Source organism: Cimex lectularius, unplaced genomic scaffold, assembly GCF_000648675.2.
Source record: "Cimex lectularius strain Harlan isolate CLEC.00 unplaced genomic scaffold, Clec_2.1 scaffold117, whole genome shotgun sequence".
In the NCBI taxonomy this organism is placed as follows: Eukaryota; Metazoa; Arthropoda; class Insecta; order Hemiptera; family Cimicidae; genus Cimex; species Cimex lectularius.
Window position 1 is genome coordinate 949246 of NW_019392706.1, and position 21062 is coordinate 970307.

The 21062-nt window shown below is 37.3% G+C and overlaps 1 protein-coding gene across 1 annotated transcript in view; it reads left to right on the top strand.

Annotated features, from left to right (window-relative positions):
* Positions 1-20613, top strand: part of LOC106666675 (insulin gene enhancer protein ISL-1) — a 115832-nt gene extending 95219 nt beyond the window's left edge. The window contains exons 4-7 of the mRNA XM_014394029.2: positions 4831-5117; positions 13034-13240; positions 19754-19905; positions 20159-20613. Coding sequence (XP_014249515.1) covers positions 4831-5117; positions 13034-13240; positions 19754-19903 — 644 coding nt within the window. The 3' untranslated portion in view covers positions 19904-19905; positions 20159-20613. The remainder of the gene's footprint in view (positions 1-4830; positions 5118-13033; positions 13241-19753; positions 19906-20158) is intronic.
* The last annotated feature ends 449 nt before the right edge of the window (positions 20614-21062 follow it).

Genomic DNA, 21062 nt, shown 5'->3' on the forward strand with positions numbered 1-21062 from the left:
CTAAAAGACGCCGCAGAATTTTTAATTTACCGCTTTTCTCTCATCGCAAGTCTTTCACAATCATTTCAAAGTTTGTCTGCGATATTCAGATAACCTCTGATAATATTCCATTTTCTATATACACGACCCAGCAGATTTCCGTACAAATAAAAAACGTCATCATCTTAGCATGGGCGAATCCATAGTAAATTATGCCAATGTTTGGTATCTTATAGTATATCGTCGCTTATTTTGAGATTTAGTTGCTTAAGTTTTCCACCAATCGATTCAGCATGGTGGAACCTTTAAGAAAGAAATATAATTGCCAAAGGGTTTTAATTTTTTGGATTTTCTTGTTCATTCTGATTATTCTGAGGTTTATGAACTTAATCATTATCCAAGTATTGTACACAGACAAAACAATTTTAGTTTTACATTTACATTTAAGTGGAAGTTTTTTCGCGCGCTCTTCAATTGTTCGATATGAAAATTAATTAATACTTCTCTCTCTCTCTCTCTCTCTCTCTCGCTCCGTCTTTCTCTCAAATTCTCCCTCTCTCTCTCTCTCTCTCTTTNCTTTCTCTCTCTCTCTCTCCCTCTCTCTCTCTCCCTCTCTCTTTCTCTCTCTCCCTCTCTCTATACCTTTCCCTCTCCCCTATCTCACTCTCTCTCTCGCTCTCGCTCCGTCTTTTTCTCAAATTCTCTCTCTCTCGCTCTCACTCTCTCTCTCTCTCTCTCTCTCTCTCTCTCTCTCTCTCTCTCTCTCTCTCTCTTCTAATTTTCTATAACTGTTGCTCAACCTCACATCAAAAACTGTACGAATTTTAACTTCCAACATCATCACGGAGCCGGATAATACAGGATAGCCCGGATAGGTGCACTAAGCTCTTAGCAATCTTGTTGATTAATTTCCTTTTTTGGTCAATTTACGACCAAAATTAGTTGAAGCCGATGATCATATTCATGAATCAGGTGTTGAAAAGTTTAAGCTTGATAAAATGTTTTTTATTTCAATTTTCTAGGATTCGTAGTACAGCCTTATCTACCAACTTATCTATAAAAGCACTGTAGCCCCAAAATACTGTTTAGTATGTACTTAATGTTGTTTTCAATATTAGAAGTATCGACCATTCACTCAAGAACTCTGGATCAAGGTATGGTCTTAAGAAAAAAGCAAATTCAGTTCATACTCATTTATATGAAAATCAAATGTGGTAACCACAAAAACTTTAAAAACTTTTGATTTAAAAACTGCATCATTTGTGGTTGTTAAAAACGTGCAAAATACTAGTTCATCACCCTCTCAGACCTTCATAATAAATCCTCTAACCAAACTTAACAACTTAACGCCATCAAAGAAGTGCTTAAACAATATTTCTGACAATGGTTCCTAACCAGGAACAACAGACAATAACAATTTAATTTTTAAGTTTTTTTTTATGTGACAAACCATAGAAAATCGATGGGCGATGATTCAGTAGTAGGATAATAAGACGTGGTAGAGACAGGGTAGACGGGGCCGTTGTGTGCCCAAGCTGTGTAAATAGTCGGTGGGGCCACTTCAAGATTCCCCCTTCGGCTAATCGTCGACACCCCACGCTCAGGCCACTCCGACAATTATTATCATTCTGTTCAGCAGCTGAAGCACAATGCGCTAAGTGCTCTGTTTCATTTCAATCGGCCGAGGGGGTGAAGCGATGCAACTTCCAATCGGGGACGCCTTGGCCGGCATTAAAACAACGAGATTCGGTCCAAGTCATGTCATCGTGAAGATCATCTGATGATGCAGGCTTCAAAGCAATATATTCACTCACTAATTCCTTGTAAATGAGTTCTCCTTTTTTCCTTCAAATACGGAAAAGCCACTGAGTCTCGAATAACAATTGAAATGATGTGACAACTGCAAAACTTCGAAATACAGCCTGTTTTTACGCAAGCACATCTTTGTATCTGTAAATCACGATTAATCTTTCGAATAGAGCAAACTACTAGTTTTACCTGCAATTTTGAATATACGGAGCTACTCAAATTGAACCAGATGCAAAAATAAAAAGTACAGAGGTGCGAGGTCATGCTGGTTTTATGAGGAAAAAGTTGGAACTCTTATATTTCCCGCCAGGGCAACATGAACAAATTCGAAATCCAACCATCGCCTTTTAGGCAATTGGCCCTGGCATAACCCAATGGGCAAACCTTTCTCGTATTGGCACATGATGACATGGAATAATCCAGTGGGCAGTCCTTTCTCTCATTGGTACATGATGCCTTGGCATAACCAGGCAAAATTTTCTATCATTGGCAACTGATGCCTATGCATATCAAGGCAAACCTTTCTCACATTATTCTCCCATTGGGTATGAAGCTTTGACATGACCCAATGCGCAAACCTTTCTCGTATTGCCACGTGATACTCATATGAACTTTCCATCAGATGATCCATGATTTTAGGAGAGATCTATTCGTCTCATGAAACACCGTTTAAGACACTTCAATCCGACGCGATGATTTGTGTTCAAAGCCTTAATTTAAATAACATTGAACTTAATATCGATGTGTTGTTTTTTTTTCATTAAAAACCACCAGTTATCATGTTTAACTATTTGAGCTATCAGTAAAAGTTCGTCCCAAAGAAAAATCGGGATCTAAATCAACAAAACGCTCCAGATCTCACCCCCTTATCCCTCGTAAAGGCGTAAAATTCCGAATAAATCATAGAGGAGGAGGAAAGGGTAACATCCCGCCAATACTGGCCCCGTAAAACCTAGACACTAACTCGCGATAAATGCTCTCTTTTACCATAGCAGAAAGAAAAACTTTTCAAAAAAAGAAAAAAAACGATGGCTGGAATCCACTGGAATGTAACAGCCTAGTATAAGTTAGAATAGGGAAAGATTGCCCCCTCTCATCCTCGGGTTGTGACATTGGTTAAAGCATTCAGATTAACAACTTTTATTGACACAACCTCCAAATCCCGTGCACACTCACCGTTTCTCACAGGGCGGCTTGATAACCCGAGTTAGCCCTCAATCACACAAGCCCCTCCTAGCGTGCTTTCACCCCCAACCACTTCATCTCATCGCGATGCCGAATCACGCCCGCGCGCTTTTTGCACTGCACACTAAGCGATCCGAATCCAATTGGGGACACATTCTTTAATCCCCCGGGGGCTCTGGCCAGGTTGAAGTAGCGAGGAATCGAACCTACTGGAAAACAACACGTATCGCAGACAGGGAAAACTGTACACGAAGCCCCCTCTGTGTATCTGGGGCCATTAAGGCTTTCCCGGTAGTCCACTGATCATTATTGATTTTGTGGTAACGGGGAAAGGGAAAACAAGACAGATAGCGGCTGAGAAGATACTTCGCCAGCATATTTATCGGCTCAAATCCCACACATTATTAAAGCAAATAAGATTATTTCACATGTAAAAATGTTTCATTTTATAATAATAATAATTTGGAATTTTCTTTTTTTCACCGATATTTCAATAATTACAATTATTTACTGTTATGGTTTTTGGTGTATTGGCCTTCTTTGGGTATAATATTGTGTTTAGTCAATTGTTTACGGAAATTGGTCGAACAAAGGATTAGTGCCGGACTACAATTTAAAAATGGGCTTATCTATGTACTTCTCCTCACAGATTATTATCACAGATTTCATCTTCTATCCATCTTTTCCTGGCCAGTCTTAGCATATAGACCTAACGTGTTTTGTTGCTTCAATTATTATGTGCTCTCTCTCTCTCTCTCTCTCTCTNCTATCTATCTCTATCTATCTATCTATCTATGTATTTATCTACTCACACTTACTTTCCCTCACACTTTTTGTCTTTCTCCCCTCCCACTCCCTCTCTCTCACTCACTCACTCACTCACTCACTTACTCTCTCTCTCTCTCACTAAATCACTCCCCCCTCTCTCTCTCTATCCCTCTCTATATCTCTTATATTTATTTCTTATTTGACTGAAATTTATTGCAACGTATTGAAAATATTTAATTGAAATCATACAATTGTCCTTTTTTATTTGTTCATAGTCGATTTCTGTTTTGCCATTTTACATTATTTATACCACTACTTCTCTTATTATTAGTGTACTATATATATATATATATATAGTATATATATAGTAGTTGTAGTATATAAATTACATCTTCCTGATGCTTGATTCTCGCATAGGTTAGAAGTTGTGAAATATGAAAAAAAATAGTTGTGTAAAAATGAAAAAGTTTTCATTTTCTAACTTGAAAATCAACAAGTTAACTTTTGAATCAGGAAAGCCTGTTTTACGGGTATATAAATTGAAATTGATTATTACAAAGACAGTAAAAAATTCACATTTAATTGTTGTTTTAGTTCGCATAAAATGATAAAAACTTCAAAAATCTAGAAAACTGATTTGGCCTCTTGTCTCTCTTCTCTTCTTTCTTTCCCTTTGCATTATTTATCTATTATTAATAACTTGAACTTAAATTTACTCCAATAATTAGGACGTTCTCGAGTAGTTTTACGGTATAAAATTAAAATAGAAAGCAAATTTTTATGGAAATACAAGGATGTTTTGGCATCTGTGATTTGTCGTTGTGAATGCTGAACATATTTGCTCTGTTGTTCTCTTCCAGTAAAAATTTTATTCAAATCCTAAAATATTGAATTTCAAGTAGTATTCGATTATGATACTTAATAACCACCATTTTTGTTCCATATTGTCTCTGAATAAACCGAAGCCTGTAAAGGTTTTTACACAAATTCAAATACCTTTTTGAAAAATATTCAGTGACCATTTTGTCCCGACCCCACGCCCGGTCCCCCAAAATTGCGAGCTAACGCTGTCCCTTTTTTGGTTTTCAGATTCTTCCGAGTCCGGATCAAACAAGTGTCGAGAGACTGTGAGGAGCGGTGGGAAAGTGACGTCTGACGGAAAACCGACACGGGTGAGGACGGTCCTGAACGAAAAGCAGCTCCACACCCTGCGCACTTGCTACTCGGCCAACCCGAGGCCCGACGCACTCATGAAGGAGCAACTCGTCGAAATGACAGGCCTCAGCCCGAGGGTCATCAGGGTCTGGTTCCAGAACAAGCGGTGCAAAGACAAGAAGCGAGCCCTCGCCATGAAACAGCAGATGCAGCAAGAGAAGGTTAACACATCATTAATGACTACTTTATAACACAGCTCTAATAATCTACATTAAAGATTTCAACAAATAAAAAGGAAATCGAAACTATAGCAGAATTTCACGTTCAGCCATCAGCTGTTCGTTGTAGTTTTCGATCAGATTTCAACACCTCACGACACGGATGATAAATAACGATAAAAGATCAATTATGACCTCTTCTCCGGTGCTGTCCTCATTTTCTACTTCTTCCCTACATTTCTAGCAATTTTCTTAATTCAGTTTCTTGATGTTTCTGTCGAAGTTAAATCCGCGTTTCCGATTTCTCAATGATGGTTTCTATTAGTTCAATTTCTATTCCTTTAATTTACGTTCCTTTAATTCTTAATTTGTCTATCGGAATAAGGCGTTTCTTACTTCTCAATGAAGATGAAATCGCTAAGATCTTCTCCGAGGTTCTTCATTCTTCTTTCCTATATCCTGATTATTGCTAATTCCCTAAATCAATTTTCTATCCTTGAAGTTTTCTCTTTCTGAGTTTTTTATCGCAGTTAAAGGCGTGTTTTTACAACTGACTGATAATCAACAATGATAAAACAGCTCAAAAATGATCTTCTAGTCAGACACACTTAATTTTTTTGTTCTTCTTTTCTATGTCCTTGTTATTAACAATTAGCTAAATCAATTTCATCTCATTGAAGTTTGGTCTTTATTAGTTTTTTCTCAGTCACAGGTCATTTTCAGCAGAGCAATTCCAGTATAGGGTCAATAGTCCTCTTTGAATCATTTCCCATGAATAGGGAAGAGTTATTTAGTTTTTTCTTTACACAAAAATACAAAGGCGTCGTGGAAGCGCGGTAGGATAAGAAACCCGCCGAATGGTGTCCGTTAAGGATGTATTTGTACAGAAATCGAATCATCATCAAAGGGGCCGGCAGTCGAGGGTGGGCTTTGAAGCAAGGTCACCGCCTCCACATATTTGCTTAGGAGTCACGGCCTTTCGCCTCCTTTTATCAAATAGCCTCCTTCCGGTCCCCTCTCCTTTATTTTCTCCTTATACGCATACAAACTTACCAAACACTTGTGCAACCGACATGCCCCTCAACGTGCGAAATGCAACCGGAAACCATGTACCAGTACAAACCACTGTTTTGCAGTATTCAACGCTGGTTATTGCGGTTGCCTCGTTTTCTAAAACTTTCAAATCATACAGCTTATACACCACTCAGACTGGTTTACTAATTACTACACTGATTACTATCAAAAGAAACATTCAGATAAGTTAATGAAAGGAGATAACCGTTCATATAAAGTTGTATCAGATAAGATAGTTAAATTAAAATATTCTCTTTCCTCTGTTCTTATTGTCCCCTGCCTTACTCCCACCCTCACTCTCACTCAATCACTCTCTCTAGCTCTCTCTCACTCTCTCTCTCTCTCTCTCTCTCTCTCTCTCACTATCACTCTCACCCTCTTCGGAACTCTCTCTCCGCCGCCCTCTCCCTACTCCTCACTCACCCCCTCTCCATCACCCCTTCCCTCTCTCTCTCTCACAATTACTCTCCCTCCCGCTCCCTCCTCCTCACTCACTCCTTCTCACTCACGCCCTCTCCCTCACTCTGTCTCTCTCACTATCACTCTAACTCTCTCTGTCACTCTCACTTCCTAACTCTCTCTCCCACTCTCTCTTTCACTCTCACATCCTCTCTCCCTCACTCTTTCCTTCACTTTTCCCTCACCCTCTCTCACTCTCCATGTCTCTCTCACTCTCTGTTCCTAACTCTCTCCCACATTCCCTCTTTTTTACTCTTTCCCCCTCTCTCCCCCTTGGTTTCTCTCTTTCACTCACTCTCACATCCTCTTTCCAACACTTTTCCCTCACCCAATCGCACTCTCCATGTCTCTCGCATTCTCTGTTCCTAACTCTCTCTCTCTCTCTCTCTCTCTCTCTCTCTCTCTCTCTCTCTCCTCTCCNCTCTCTCTCTCTCTCTCTCTCTCTCTCTCTCTATCTATCTATCTATCTATCTATCTATCTATATATCTATATATCTATTTATCTATCTATCGATCGATCGATCTATCTAACAATATCAGCTTGGTGATATTTCCAACGTTAAAATATGATCTGTCTTATGAAAGGGGTTTAATTAACAGAAATGTCCTTGATAAAGATTATGTTTATGAATCTGCAGGCAAAAAGGATTACAAATTGGATTTAATTATGAAACTCATTCAGACACAAAACAAAAGTAAAAGCTTGAGGTGTTTATTGAGACGGTGTATTTTCAAGGAAGGTATGATCAGCCGTTAGATTATCGCGTCATTTCTATATAACAAAAGAAAAAAGTACAAGATTGGCAGTTGATTCAATTGGGTTTGATTCCATCTGACCATAGACTTCTTTTGATCCTGTACTCTCGGACCATGTGATTCAAACGTTGGGAATTGAATTATGTACAAATAAATTAAAACTAAAAGAAGAAAAACCGGCGTGTAAAGGAAAACAACAAAACAAAAACGGATCACGACCGAGTTTTAATGAAGTGCGAATGATCACAGTGGGAGAGAGTGAGACAGAGGTCGACCTGAGTTATTCACCCGTAATAATAAAAAAACCGGCATTAGCTTACACTTTGATAATATAAACCGTCTATTAGAAATATATAAAGTCGGATATTTCTAGCGCCGAGCAAGTTGGGAACCGAGGAATCCGTAATTTGCATACAAATCGTCCGCCTCCTTTTGAAGTCTTTCTGAATCATTTGAAAGGACTGAAAAATAAAAAAAGAGACGAAAAGGGTGTAAGTCAGCCCATAGTAATGGACCTGTTTAAGCGGGAAAAAATGTAGTCCAAAGAGTAACACACTTACAAATAGTTCGTTTCCTTTTATGTTAAGTACGGCTGTGGGCATTCGGCGGAAAACGTTTTATACGTACACCCCACTAAAAATCTTATAAATTCCATTAACCTATTAAAGTTCGGGGAGAAACGATAATTGTTAAAACAAAACAAAAAAGTGCACGATTGACTTAAAAGTCCACAGTAAGATAGTACGATTTCAGGCCAATAAGTAGGGCGAGGCACGATATTTCTACAATATTGCTGCTAATTTCTCTTGTGTTTCTTGTGCTCCGGTCGACCGAGTCGAGATAGTTTGCTATTAAAAGTATATTTCACTTTAAGATTTAACAATTTTACTACCTAGTATTTGTGTTTACACCATGAATTTTATTGATGATGACGACCCACTACTTCTAAGATGGAGTTGTATTTCGAGATCGATAAAATAAAGATCAGGGGTGGAGAAATGTTTGCTCCTGGGGAGGTTTATTATATCTGAAACTGCGGGGAGATTGTTTTGGATGGGATGGATTGTCTGTCATTTGTTGACTAAGGAATGTTCTGTTGACACAAGCCCGAGTTGCCCCTTTTTCCCCTCTGACAACGTAAAAGTGCGGCACATCGATTGGGCAGTTCGAAAAAAAAGCTGATTCTTAACGATTGGCCCCTCAATCAATCCGCGATATTCTCCCTTTTGCGTACTGCAAATTCAATTTAGAGGGGTGGAATTCGTTTTTGGCTTTGCGAGTTTGGCATAGTCAAGGAAGGCGTCTTATGGCTTCGAGGTTCTCGTCCCTATTTCGATGTATGTCGCACCTTGAGCCGGTGAGGGGTTGAAAAAAAAAACGAGAAATTGTAAGGGTGAGAGCAAGTGGAAGATGCAAAGATCCAGGCCAATCCGATTTGACAGTTAACTTCACCCCTCGAGGTTTGAGCCTATTTTTGTACTTTTTAACAGGGAATGTGCTTCAATATGCATACATCTTCTCTCGCAACAAATACATTCACATAACAATGAAATCTTTATAACAGCATGTGCACATTAGAAGAAATTTCGAGCCATTGGGATATTCGCTGGATAAATAATCGCTCTATAAATCCACCGCAGCATACTCAAACTCTCACGCTAATAAATACATTAATACAGAAACAAACCTTTCAAACTGCAACAGATAAAAGCAATTCCAAGCCACCGGCTATTTGATATTACGACGGTATCTTGCCACCATTCACTTTACAAGCCTACCCACACATAACCAAAACACTCGAGTTATAATTACATTCACTCAGTAAAGGTTAAGCATGAAAGAGACTTCAATGCGACCATATGCATTTTCCGCTTGAAGTAACCAATAAGCTCTATGCGATCACTGCTGTTTCAAAAGTTCTTTCAGACTCGTGGAAAGGCTTGTGCCAGCCTGGTGTGGCCTATTCCCTATCTGTCGAGTCATTAATATTACTTCTTTCCTGTCCGTAATGTAACGAAAACAAAAGCTATGGTATTTAGAACCTCACCCAAATGTAAAAAATTGAAAAAGCTGTATTTTGGTCGTAAGTGCGTAGAGTATGTTAACACGTTTACATATCTAGGTGTACATTTAGTTGTGTTGGGAAGTTCAACTCAGCAGTGAAAAATTCATTTAATAAAAGCTTGAGAGCACTTGGGAAGTCTAGAAACGTCTTAGTAAAGGGTAGATCGCGTTCATTAGAAACGAAAAAGAGACTATTTGATTCTATTGTTGCTGCCTCATCCTTGTATTCTGCGGAATTGTGGTCACGGCCATTTTAACGAAATGGATAAATTACAAGTATTTTACTGTAACTTTACCATTTGCCCAGAAATACTCCTAGTCACTATGTGAGGATTGAGCTTGAACTTGAGCCCATTACCGTGCAGTTGCTAAAAAGAATTTTAAATTTGTGGATAAAAGTATTGAGCACGGAAAATGGTTCACTTTTGAGAAGTTCCTGTCATGATGTCTTCCGTAAGGCTAATTCATCAGCATGTGATTTAGAAGTAAATTATAGGGACTGGTTCTATCAAGTACAAAAGTTACTGATTGGTATAGGTTGTAGCAAGATGTGCCTTTAAGACCCTGAACGCTAAAACGGGAAAAAGAAAGTATTTTGTCGAAATGGAAAAATAATCTCTACTCAATAGACATAGAAAAGGCGCTAAACTCACAATTTAACCCTTTTTATAGAAAAATCAGCTCCTTGTACAAATGTGAAAATTATTTACAACTAAACTTGTCAATAAATGAATAAAGGTTACTTATACAACTAAGGCTGTATAGTGCTAAGGAAATCTTTTTTTTGTAAATGGGCTCAAATATTTTTTTTTTTTTTTTTTTTTGTAAATGGGCTCAAATATGTAATTGACACACAATAAATGTTCTCTTTGTGTAAATTGTTGGAAGAGGAAAAGTTGGAACATATATTTTTAAATTGTCCAATTTACCAACCGCAATTCGCAAATCCTTTTATTTAAAGAAGTACATAGATACATGTGCAAATAGTAATAATTTAGAAAAACTTGAGTTCTTGCTAAAAGTTGAAGCAAGAAACCAGGGAATTGATGTGTTCAATTTTGTTTATGAAGCACTTAAATTGAGTGCTTTTATTGTAAATGAATGATGTTTCATTGTCGTCATATCTTTAATTTGTCATTTGGTTCCCCCCTGTAATAGCTATTGCTGAAATACAGTATTAATCTATCTATCTTTCCTGTCCGTTCTCTCCACAGTTTGACCGACAATTGTATGTCTCTTACAATTGACATACAACCTGTAGTTATGCATTCTTCCTAACCCATATGTATATTTACCCTAATTAATTACTTAAATTAATTATACTTTTTATCTAAGGTCTTGGTTGAGATGAAAAGGCTAGTGTAACGAACGGGATTCGAACCCACGACCTTCGGCTCTATACGCCGCTGCTATAACCACTTGAGCGTCCCTAGTTAAAAAATTTAATTAATTCTTTCTAACATTTAACATCATTTTTGACACTGCCGGTCTCACGGGGGTGGCTGACATGACCCGGAATCCAAGCAATGATGACTTTTTTTTCGCTAATATTTTCTTTCGTTGCCCGGACTAGTGGGTCCATGGAGAAAACGTTAAGGGCGGCTAAGACCGAAGACAAAGCAGCGGGGAGAGTCAAAAAGGTCTCAGACAAAGAAACATTTGTAGTCAGGTTGCCGTTTAATTAATAAAGCGGTGACAGGCTGATTCCAAGAGGAGGAAAAAGTCATTTTCCTTTTGATAAGGAGGTAAAAATGTTCGATATGGAAGATATATTGAGGTAGAAAGGGTTACAAGAATTCTCTGTAATTGGGAGTCTGAGGTGATTGTTGTGAATAAATGAATAAATGAGCGGAAAGACTCTGGTACTGCATTAGTGGTTCTGACTCGGTTGATAAAGGACCAGTCCGGTCCGTTCCTATCTCCCTGGCGCCTCTCTTCATACCAATCCCACTTAGCTCACCTCCCATTCCAAATTATTCCCCCTGTCTGATTGATTCGTTTTATCCCCGGCCTCCTCTGACACCCACAAAACGGAGAAGGCTCACTCGGAACGGTTTTCCGAGAAAAAAAAGTCGAACCGGGCTGGTTATTTAGTAACACGGGACGAAAGAGGACGTCCTTCCTAGTCGGACCGCGCCAGATGACAAACGGTCGGCGAACGTTCTATTAATTTAACCTGTCTCTCGATTTATTTTATCAAACGCAAATTCTTCTAATCCTTTGATTTGGAGGTCCTGGAGACTTGTACACCTAACAAGGCGCCGAATGTAAATTTTAAAAATCTAATAATTTTACACGATCCCATGCACAATTAATTAAATACATAAGTTCTGATTTTTCCTTCTCGAAGGTGGGCTAATAGGTCATCTCAAAAAAACAAAAAAATTTAATCTTTTTTCAATCCTCAACGTTCGGATTTATTTTAATCCTTCCTTAGGTGAGTTGACGCCTATACACAGAACAAAGATTTCTTACATTTTTAGACCAACATGGTTATCATTGTTTCTTTGCTACTTACACTGGTTAAAACAGTAGTCGTCAGTCATTAATATTTTGTAACAGCTTATTTTAAAAGAAGCGTGTGATGCGCATTTAAGTCCTTCAGACTCGGAAAAAGCGTTTTAATATTTTGATCTTGACTAGACTCTTATCATAGCCTATCATGTGAGGTAAAAAGGACATATTTAAACAACTCTGATGGATTCTTAAGATCGTCGTACTATTTCAAAGCCCAATTTATTTATTTGCAGGCTAAATACAGCTTATTCCCCGTCAAATTAACCCCTTTTAACTTCAAATTGACCCTTTCTTTAAAGCATTAAAAAACTTAGGAGATGGTATGAAATATAAGCATATAAAATAATGCGAATATTTTTTAAAATATAAAATAATTGAGCTTTCAAAAGACCTAATTTAAGACTTAATTTTATAAAGTTTTAAATTTAATTGTAGTTAATTTTCATAAAGTCTTATTATTTATTGGGTTGTCCGGAAAATAATGCAGGATTTTGGTATTAAACAAAAAAAAAGAAACTAGTTACTTTAAAGCAATGTTCTTTAATCAAAATAATTTCCCATACNGGTCCTCTAAGAGCCCAGTTATTTTTTATTAAAAAAACTCAGTTATACAGGAATTTTACTTTTCATGCTTATATTTCAACCAATCTTTTAAATTTTTAATGCTAAATATAAAAGGATCATTTGAAATTAAAAAGGATTCATTTGAATTTATAAAAGGCTAATTTGAAATTAAAAAAGGTTAATGTGAAGTTAAAAAGGTTAATTTTATGGAAAAAAGCAATAAACTGTACAACTGTATATAATTAGTAAAATAATTGTTAAAACCCGCAGACATAGAGTATGTAATAAAGTTGTTTTTAGGTTAACCTGAAAAGTGAAATATCTCGAATACAATTGAGCATCAGATTTTGGATAAATCAATGCTTTTTAGTCCAATTTGACTTGCTGGATAACCTCCAGAAGTGAATTCATGGGGCACCCTGTACAAAATAAATTGTAAATTGCCCATTTTATTTCCGTGGTTTGAATTGATTTTTCTGTTTCAGGACGGACGCAAGTTGGGATACGGTAGCATGCAAGGAATTCCGATGGTCGCCTCGAGCCCAGTGAGACACGAGAGTCCGATTGGCATGAATCCGATCGAAGTGACTTCGTACCAACCACCCTGGAAGGCCCTCAGCGATTTCGCTCTCCACACGGATCTGGACCGACTGGACCCTTCTGCACCTCCCTTTCAACACTTAGTCAATCAGGTTAGTTGCAGTTCTTTAACATAATAAAAGGAATTTTGATTTTATTCCAATTCTGTTCGACTTATAACATATGGCCGTTTACACCTTGCCTCAGTTGTTAGAAATTTTTACAAATGATGTAGGTGGATGTTTTGGTTGTCACAAATACACAAGGAACATTTTGGAAAAGACAAAACATTCAACTAATCACAGTTGCCTTCAGCGTCACTGAATCCTGCAGTTGTAACTTTTCTTTCCTAATTTGGTGTTGTGTAAAATAAAATATATGAGAAAGAGCAAGTTTGGAATGAGAACAATGTTCGAAAGAAATAATTAAATTAAATAAAAAGCAGTGGGAAAATAAAATTTTCAAAGTAAAATTGGGTTGGAAGGACAAGAGATTGACAAACGCTAAAAAAAGTGGAAACAATGACAAGGAAAATGGACAAGGCACATTAAAATAATATGAAAAGAAAATGTACAACGTTTGGCATATTTTTCTTAAATTAAAATAAGTTTGTTGGTTGTTTTCGAATACACAATTTCATTTTGAACTAATGAAAAATGTTTGTTTTATTTGAAAGTAGGGATTACGGCTTGAATTTTAACGTTTTTATAAAGTTATATGCTAGTAGTTTTATTCTTTAATTCAATCGGTTGGAAATATACGAGAAAAAAGTCAAACTAAGCCAGTTGGAATTTTCTTGTAGTTCTTGCAGTGATTTTCATTTTGTAGATTGAGTTTTTATACACCAGAAGGAGAAAATTGACTAAAAACAACATAAATCGCTTTTTGTGGGCTTATTTTAATAATAAGAGGATAAGAGGATAAAAGACAAACTAAAATACGTGGATTGTTCTTGTTGCAGAAATGTCTTTCACTTNAAGAAAAAAGGGCAAACTAAAATACTTGGATTGTTGTTGTTGTAGAAATGTCTTTCGCTTTATTTATTTAGTTCATTTTTTTGCACTCCAGAGGAAAGAAGAAAGTGACTAAAAACAACATAAATCGCTGTTTTCGTGGACTTACTTTTATAATAAGGAGATCGATAGGGATAAGAAAAAAGGGCAAACTAAAATACTTGGATTGTTCTTGTTGTAGAAATGTTTTTCCTTTCTGTGTTTTTTTATTGATGAATTTATGAAACAACGGTCGTAATTTTAACCACATTTTGAGATAGGCAAAAAAGTGTAAAGTTGGACAGTTTCATTTTTCTTGTTTTTCCCGATGTGCCCTTTCATTTCGATTAATTTTTCCTGATTTTTTTACCCTTTTGTCCCGACTCTCCCAAGGGATTGGATAAACGAACAACTCGTCATATGTTGTTTTCTTAATCTGATTGGGCATCGTATTTAGGGTGAATTTATTACGGAATCGATCCAGTTTAAACCATAAACACAATCAATAGAGCAGGAAAGATGCAGAGGAATTAAAAGGAATACTGCACGGAAAGGCTTATCGATTTCAGTCCCAACATGTATTTCTGATCGTGTGGCTTGTCTAAGGAAGGGAACCGTCAATATTCCTCTGGGATTCAAGCCCTCCTGACCGGATCATACTAGGGTCGGTGATTTTAAGCACTTATTAACTTTTAAAGTACCATTCTGGACGTACCAGTGCTATTTTCTCCCCCTTAAGGTAACGATTTTAAAAATAAGCGCAATTTTTTTCCTCCGACCGTATTTCCAAAATTTATCAACTTTCTCTCCGGTTTCCATCTTTTTTCATTTTGCCAGGGTAGCATTTATGGAGTATTGAAGTTGTAAATGAGTATCGGGGCGCGGTGGAGCAGTATTGATAGGAATGGTGCGCATGCTCTCGCTACGACCCAGGACCAATCCAAAGAACGTTGCTAGCCCCCCTTCACCACACCCCGTCGTCACTCAAAGCTCACCCTAAAACGAGCGGCATACATTTTAACAAAACTAATTCCCCTCCTGGAATCGAAATTATCGACGTCGAAACCCCTACGAAGAAGAAGAAAAATCATAACGTATATTCATATACTTTGGAAAATCATGTTCATTAAAAGTTCATTAAAATCATGTAACTTTTGATTTTTTAAAATCAAGTTTGGTGTATTTTCGTTTAAAAAATAAATTGCCACCTCAAATTATAGATTTATTGAATAATAAATCACTTCTCCCTATTAAAAAAAAAAATAACTAAATAAAAGTAAACAGGTAACCAAATCCATCATATATATTACCATATTCAGCAAGAACTAAAAATAAGTCATTAAAAAAATTTAAAAAAAAAAAAAACAATATATTTTACGTTTTACATTCGTAGCTGCTTGTTTATACTCAACAGACCAGTTTTTTCAATTCTCAATCACTAATCATAAAAACCATCAAATTAACACAACAAACAAAATTTGAATTGCGGCAAGGTAAATTTTCGATCATTTTAGCACACCTTTGTGAAAAATCACTGATTCACCATATCACGTTTCCAATGCGCCAGCGCCTAAAGAGCTAACCCATCCCATTCCTTTCAAACGGTGTAAAATCAATACAGACGAAATTTCACAAATCACAACCTCCTCGCTGTAAATATGTACATCCTTTGATTCGTAGGAAGAAGATTAAGATATTTAAAAGGATACTCCTGAAAACTATAGAGATAGTTTTATATACATTGCTGTAAATTTAATAAATTAACGTTCGGTTTTCTTTCAAAATTGGCGAAATTTTGTTGACAATGTTCAACAGAGTGGTATGTTCGATTTTCTTAATTTAAGCCATGGACGTAAACACCTTAGGGGTTTTATCATTTAAAGCCACGGATTTCTACATAAATCTTAGTAGTTTTACCCAATTCAAGCCAGGGATGCTTAAAGCCTTAGGTTTTTCTAAATACAAATCACGGTTTTCTGCATAAACCTTGTGTTTTTACCCAATTCAAGCCAGGGATACTTACATGAGCCTTCTCAGTGTCACTGGTGCCATGAGCACAGCGCCAACTGCGTTCCTGGAAGTTTTGTTAAACCTCCCACCACTTCACATTTTGATTCAAGGAGAAGCCAGAGCAGCAGCCCACAGGCTAATGAATGGACAACCATCTGCCAGGATAGGACATGTAAATAAACCAATAAGGGAGGAGATACAGGCAGATGCCATTCTAGGTATGCCAATTGATATCGCTAATTCAAAGTACAAATTTACCAAGAAGTACAATGTACTGATACCAGAACGGGAAGAATGGGCCAGGAACACCACTAAAGGCAAATTTTTACTGGTATACTGACGGCTCCAAAACCGACAAGGTACGGGAGCTGGGGTCTTTGGGCTGAACCCCAAGACCGAACTGACGGTAAACCTAGGTAAGTATGCTACAGTTTTCCAGTCTGAAATCATAGAGATTGAACAATGCGCCAGAGAAATAAAAAGGCTAGGAATACATCCCCGGAAGATAGCTATTTTCTCTGATAGCCAGGCAACACTTAGGGCCCTAGCCTCATGCGAGGCAAAGGTGTGTTTGGAATTGCATGGAGGCCCTGACGGAAGTCAGTGACACTAATGATCTGACCCTGGCATGGGTCCCTGGACATTCGGGGCATAGAGGCAACGAAAAGGTTGACATGTTGGCCAAAAAGAGAGCCAACGTGGAGTCTCTGGGCCCAGAAACCTACTGCGGCCTAGCAGCCTGCCACAAAAGAGGATACATCTTAAAATGGATCCTTAATGAGTCCAAAACCTGGTGGAATAATACCACAGGTTTGAGGCACGCGAAGAGATTCATAGAAGGACCATCCGCAAAACTTACAAAAGAATTACTGGAAGGCTACCGCAACCGAACCAGGATTCTGGTTGAACTCCTGACAGGGCACTGCCACTTAAGAGCGCACATGCACCGGATAGGAGTACAGACAGAAGAAACGCTGAGCAGATACTGCCAGGAAGGAGGAAACCGCAGAACACATTTTATATTTCTGTGAAGGTCTATGTAGGTGCAGATTGTTGCAACTAGGACATGAAAAACCACAAGCAAGATCCTACACCAATGAGCCGCTGGTAAAGCTGTGAAGGCTGGTTAATAACCTGAAGCTGGCCAGTGTGTTAAAATAACAGGGGAGCACAATAGATCTATTCAGGTCGAGGTGCAGTAGGCCTTGTGGCCGCCTCTTTTATCCCTATCCCTATGCCTACATGAGCCGTTAGGTTTTTCTAAATTCAAGCCACGGATTTCTGCATGAATCTTAGGTTTTTCTCAATTCACACAAGGGATATTTACTTTAACCTTAGGTTTTCCTCATTTCAAGCCACCCATTTCTGCATGGACGTGTCAATTTCCCACTTTTTCGTCTGCACGCTATGAACAATTTCGGCGTATCGAACCCTATAAAGAATGTTGATAACAAAAATTGGGCCGTTGACCTTTCCCCCGGACACCTGTCTCACCGAAGAAAAGGGGGTGCTGCTAATGGAGTGAAAAGGGGAGACTTGTAATTCATTCACCGGTCTCTTATCGAGATCCTGGCTTACAACGTTACGTCGATTTTTATTAAAAACCTATCGAACATCATCGAAAACTATGCCTCGACATACCAATTAAATGTGAAACGCTTAAAAAGCAAAATGTCATTTTTTTTCAGCCAGTTTACGAAATTGACCTAAGTAAAACAGCCATAAGGAAAAATTAGACTTCAATATAAATAAGAGAATAAGAAAGATTGAAAAGTGGTATTATTTTTAGGCTCGTATTTACGTCTTGTTGATGTTTAATCTAAGCTGGCTTCTATCTGATAGAACTGTCGGCACTTTGATCGTTGAACGATTTGGTAAATTTTGAACGAACCAAATCCATTTTCAGACACTCGTCAGATAAGATTGTGTCTTCCTATCAACTTCACAACTTTTTTTATACAAAATGGAAATTATCAATTATAACACACATTTTTAAACCTCGACAAACCTCAGCACCTCCCTACATCATGTCACGCTTGAAAAACTTTTGAAACAGCTACACCCCATCGTTGAAAGCTCCAGGACCCATCTTTTCATTATAAAATCCTATCTGTCCAATAGGTACTTTGATGTACGAATCCTTCTTCCCCGTTCACTCTGCCGAAGCGGGTGTTACTCATGGCTGCATCCTCGGCCCTATGTATTTTCTGTATACACAATCCCCATACTCAGACGATACCTTTCAACAAACGGTCTCAGAAGTGGCTGCAAATATCCAGAAATATTGAATCAGACTGGACTAAACCAAATCCAAGCACATAACCTTCACCCTTCGTCGCCTGTCCAATCTGTGCCTCTCGATCATCGTCAACATCAGCTTGGATCTTTACATTTTCAAAAAAATTATAAATTAACGTTATATTTCAAATCGGCGAAAATTTGTGTACAATTAAATATTAATCCATTTTTTGACCAAAATTGACCAAGTTACTGCTTTCAATTATTCTTTCTATGCTAGGTCTTGGTTGAGATAAAAAAGTCAGTGTCGCGGGATTCGAACCCAGGACCTTCGGCTAAATACGCCGCTACTCTACCACTTGAGCTATCGTGACTTCGATGTGGAGAGGTGGTGTCCGAGAGGATCGAAGTCACGATAACTCAAGTGACAGAGCAGTGGCGTATTTAGCCGGTCTTGGGTTCGAATCCCGCTCGTGACACTGACTTTTTTATTTCAACCAAGCATAATTATTTGTTTATAATGTTCAATAGCGCGGAATGAGTTTTTTTTTTTTTTTTTTTTTTCAATTCAAGGCGTAGATGTCTGTCCATATGAACGAATGAATCTTACGGTTTTTTCAGTACAAGACTCCAGTCCCTCCAGTCAAAATCCTAAGAACCATTGCCCGAGTTCATATCCGACCTTACTCACTCCTACCTTTAAATTACATTTGTTCTCGACCCAGCATGAAGTCGACAAAACCCTGGACTCTCACCTCAACACCTTTCATCCTAAACCTTTCAATACGTAAGACGTAAGTAAGACGCCTAAAATAGCCTCTCGATTTCATCCCTAGTGAAGAAAGATGAAATTTGACTTTCAAAATAAATCTTTATTTACAATTAATTATAAAACAAAATAGTCCTTTAAAATCTTAAACAGAAGTAAGTACAAAAGATTTCATCATATTTCACACAAACAAATTGTAAACTGAAAAAGATAAGTTTTGGTCAAATTCATAAAATTGATTCCCAAGGATCACTCGTTTTTTAATGCGATTGAGCCCAAGCATGAAAAACAAAACTAAAACATTTACAGAACGACATTTTAGTCAAAATTTATAGTTCATTAACTGCAAATCACTTGTTTTTTGAATAAGAACTCCCTTGATGAACAGTATTGAGTTTCATGATTAAAATTTTTCTAAATTTTCAATAAAATATTCTGGATTCTTTCTCGGTTTGGTCGAATATCACCTTTGATGTTGTTTTTGTCTCTTTTAACACAGTTTGGTGATTTATGCTGAAAGGTTTATGGTTGAAAAGGTATGAGGCGGCTAATAAAATTGTCAGTCTCGCTTATTTTGTCTCTCGTGGATTTTAAACCCTGTTTTTTTTCTGCTTCAGTTGCACGGTCAGAGCTACGAAGTCCACGGACCTCCTGCTCACGAAGTCCTCGGCCCGACGACCGACATGGTCCACCCCGACTCGACCGACAGCTACGTCACTTATTTAGAAAGTGACGACAGTCTCCAGCACGACGGTTCCAGCCCATAACGGTGAGTGTCGAAAGCCCCTGTAAATGTGTATATTATGCTCGTGTCGATATTAATAACAGACAATCATCTCTCGTCTCTACTAAATATAGATGTGTAAACACGAGATCCTGGTGGTCTTCCGACCAGACTAAACCATTAACATCCATCCGTCCGTCTTCTACACAATCTATTTCCGTTTATCTTGGTCCCTCTTCGAACTTTTTATCCCTTTTTATTATTGTTGAATAAATGGTGTTTTCTTTTTCTGTTCCAGGCCACAAGACTTGTCCCAAAAGTGTAAATAGGAGCCTGTATATAGCTGTGTACATGCGTATCCGTCTACGTTGAACTATGAACGTACTGGTGCAAAAGCAATGTATTATACATACATATACATATATAAATAAATATAAATATACATATTGTATATAGAAATCCTATTGAATGAATTATCCTTTTTGATACTTAAGCTAAATTGTACAGTACCTCTGTAATACCCCTTCCAGTCGATATTGTTGCGAAAAATCATTGTTTTTGTATTGTTTTTAACATTTTCAAAACAAACATAAAAGCTTTATGACTAACAAATTCAAACTTGGAATGCCAGTTCTAATATAAATTTTATTTAATTTTGACGAGACTTTTTAACTTGTTTTAATTTACAAAACAAAAAGCGACCGACAGCTATGCTCAATGAACATCAATTTAGGTTGTCAATTTTTGCAACAAAAAAAAGAACACTAATTGAATAATTATTTTTGTATAACAGCTTTTGTTATGAACCGCCCTGTAAAACGATTATAATTTGTTATGTCAGTGTTGTAAATACTATCGAGTTGCACACAGAAAATCAAAAGAAAATTTATAATTTTAAGCTTCTTTGGTTAGTTTTGGATAGTTATAATATCCTCACCCTGTCTGATTAGAATACCTAGCAATAACTATCGTAGTTTTTTATCTCGTTCAGTCTTGTAATTTAAGAATTGAAGTTTTTATATATAAATTTTCAAAAAAAGAAAAAAAAAGTGATTACACAAAACGCGAATCCCGAAATATGTGAAGTTATATTTATTCATTTTGTTATTTACTTATTGCGTGTATATATATTAAATAGTCGATGGTCATATTGAGCACGTGTTCTTTGATACTTATGCAATCTAATTGAAAACATGTAAAAA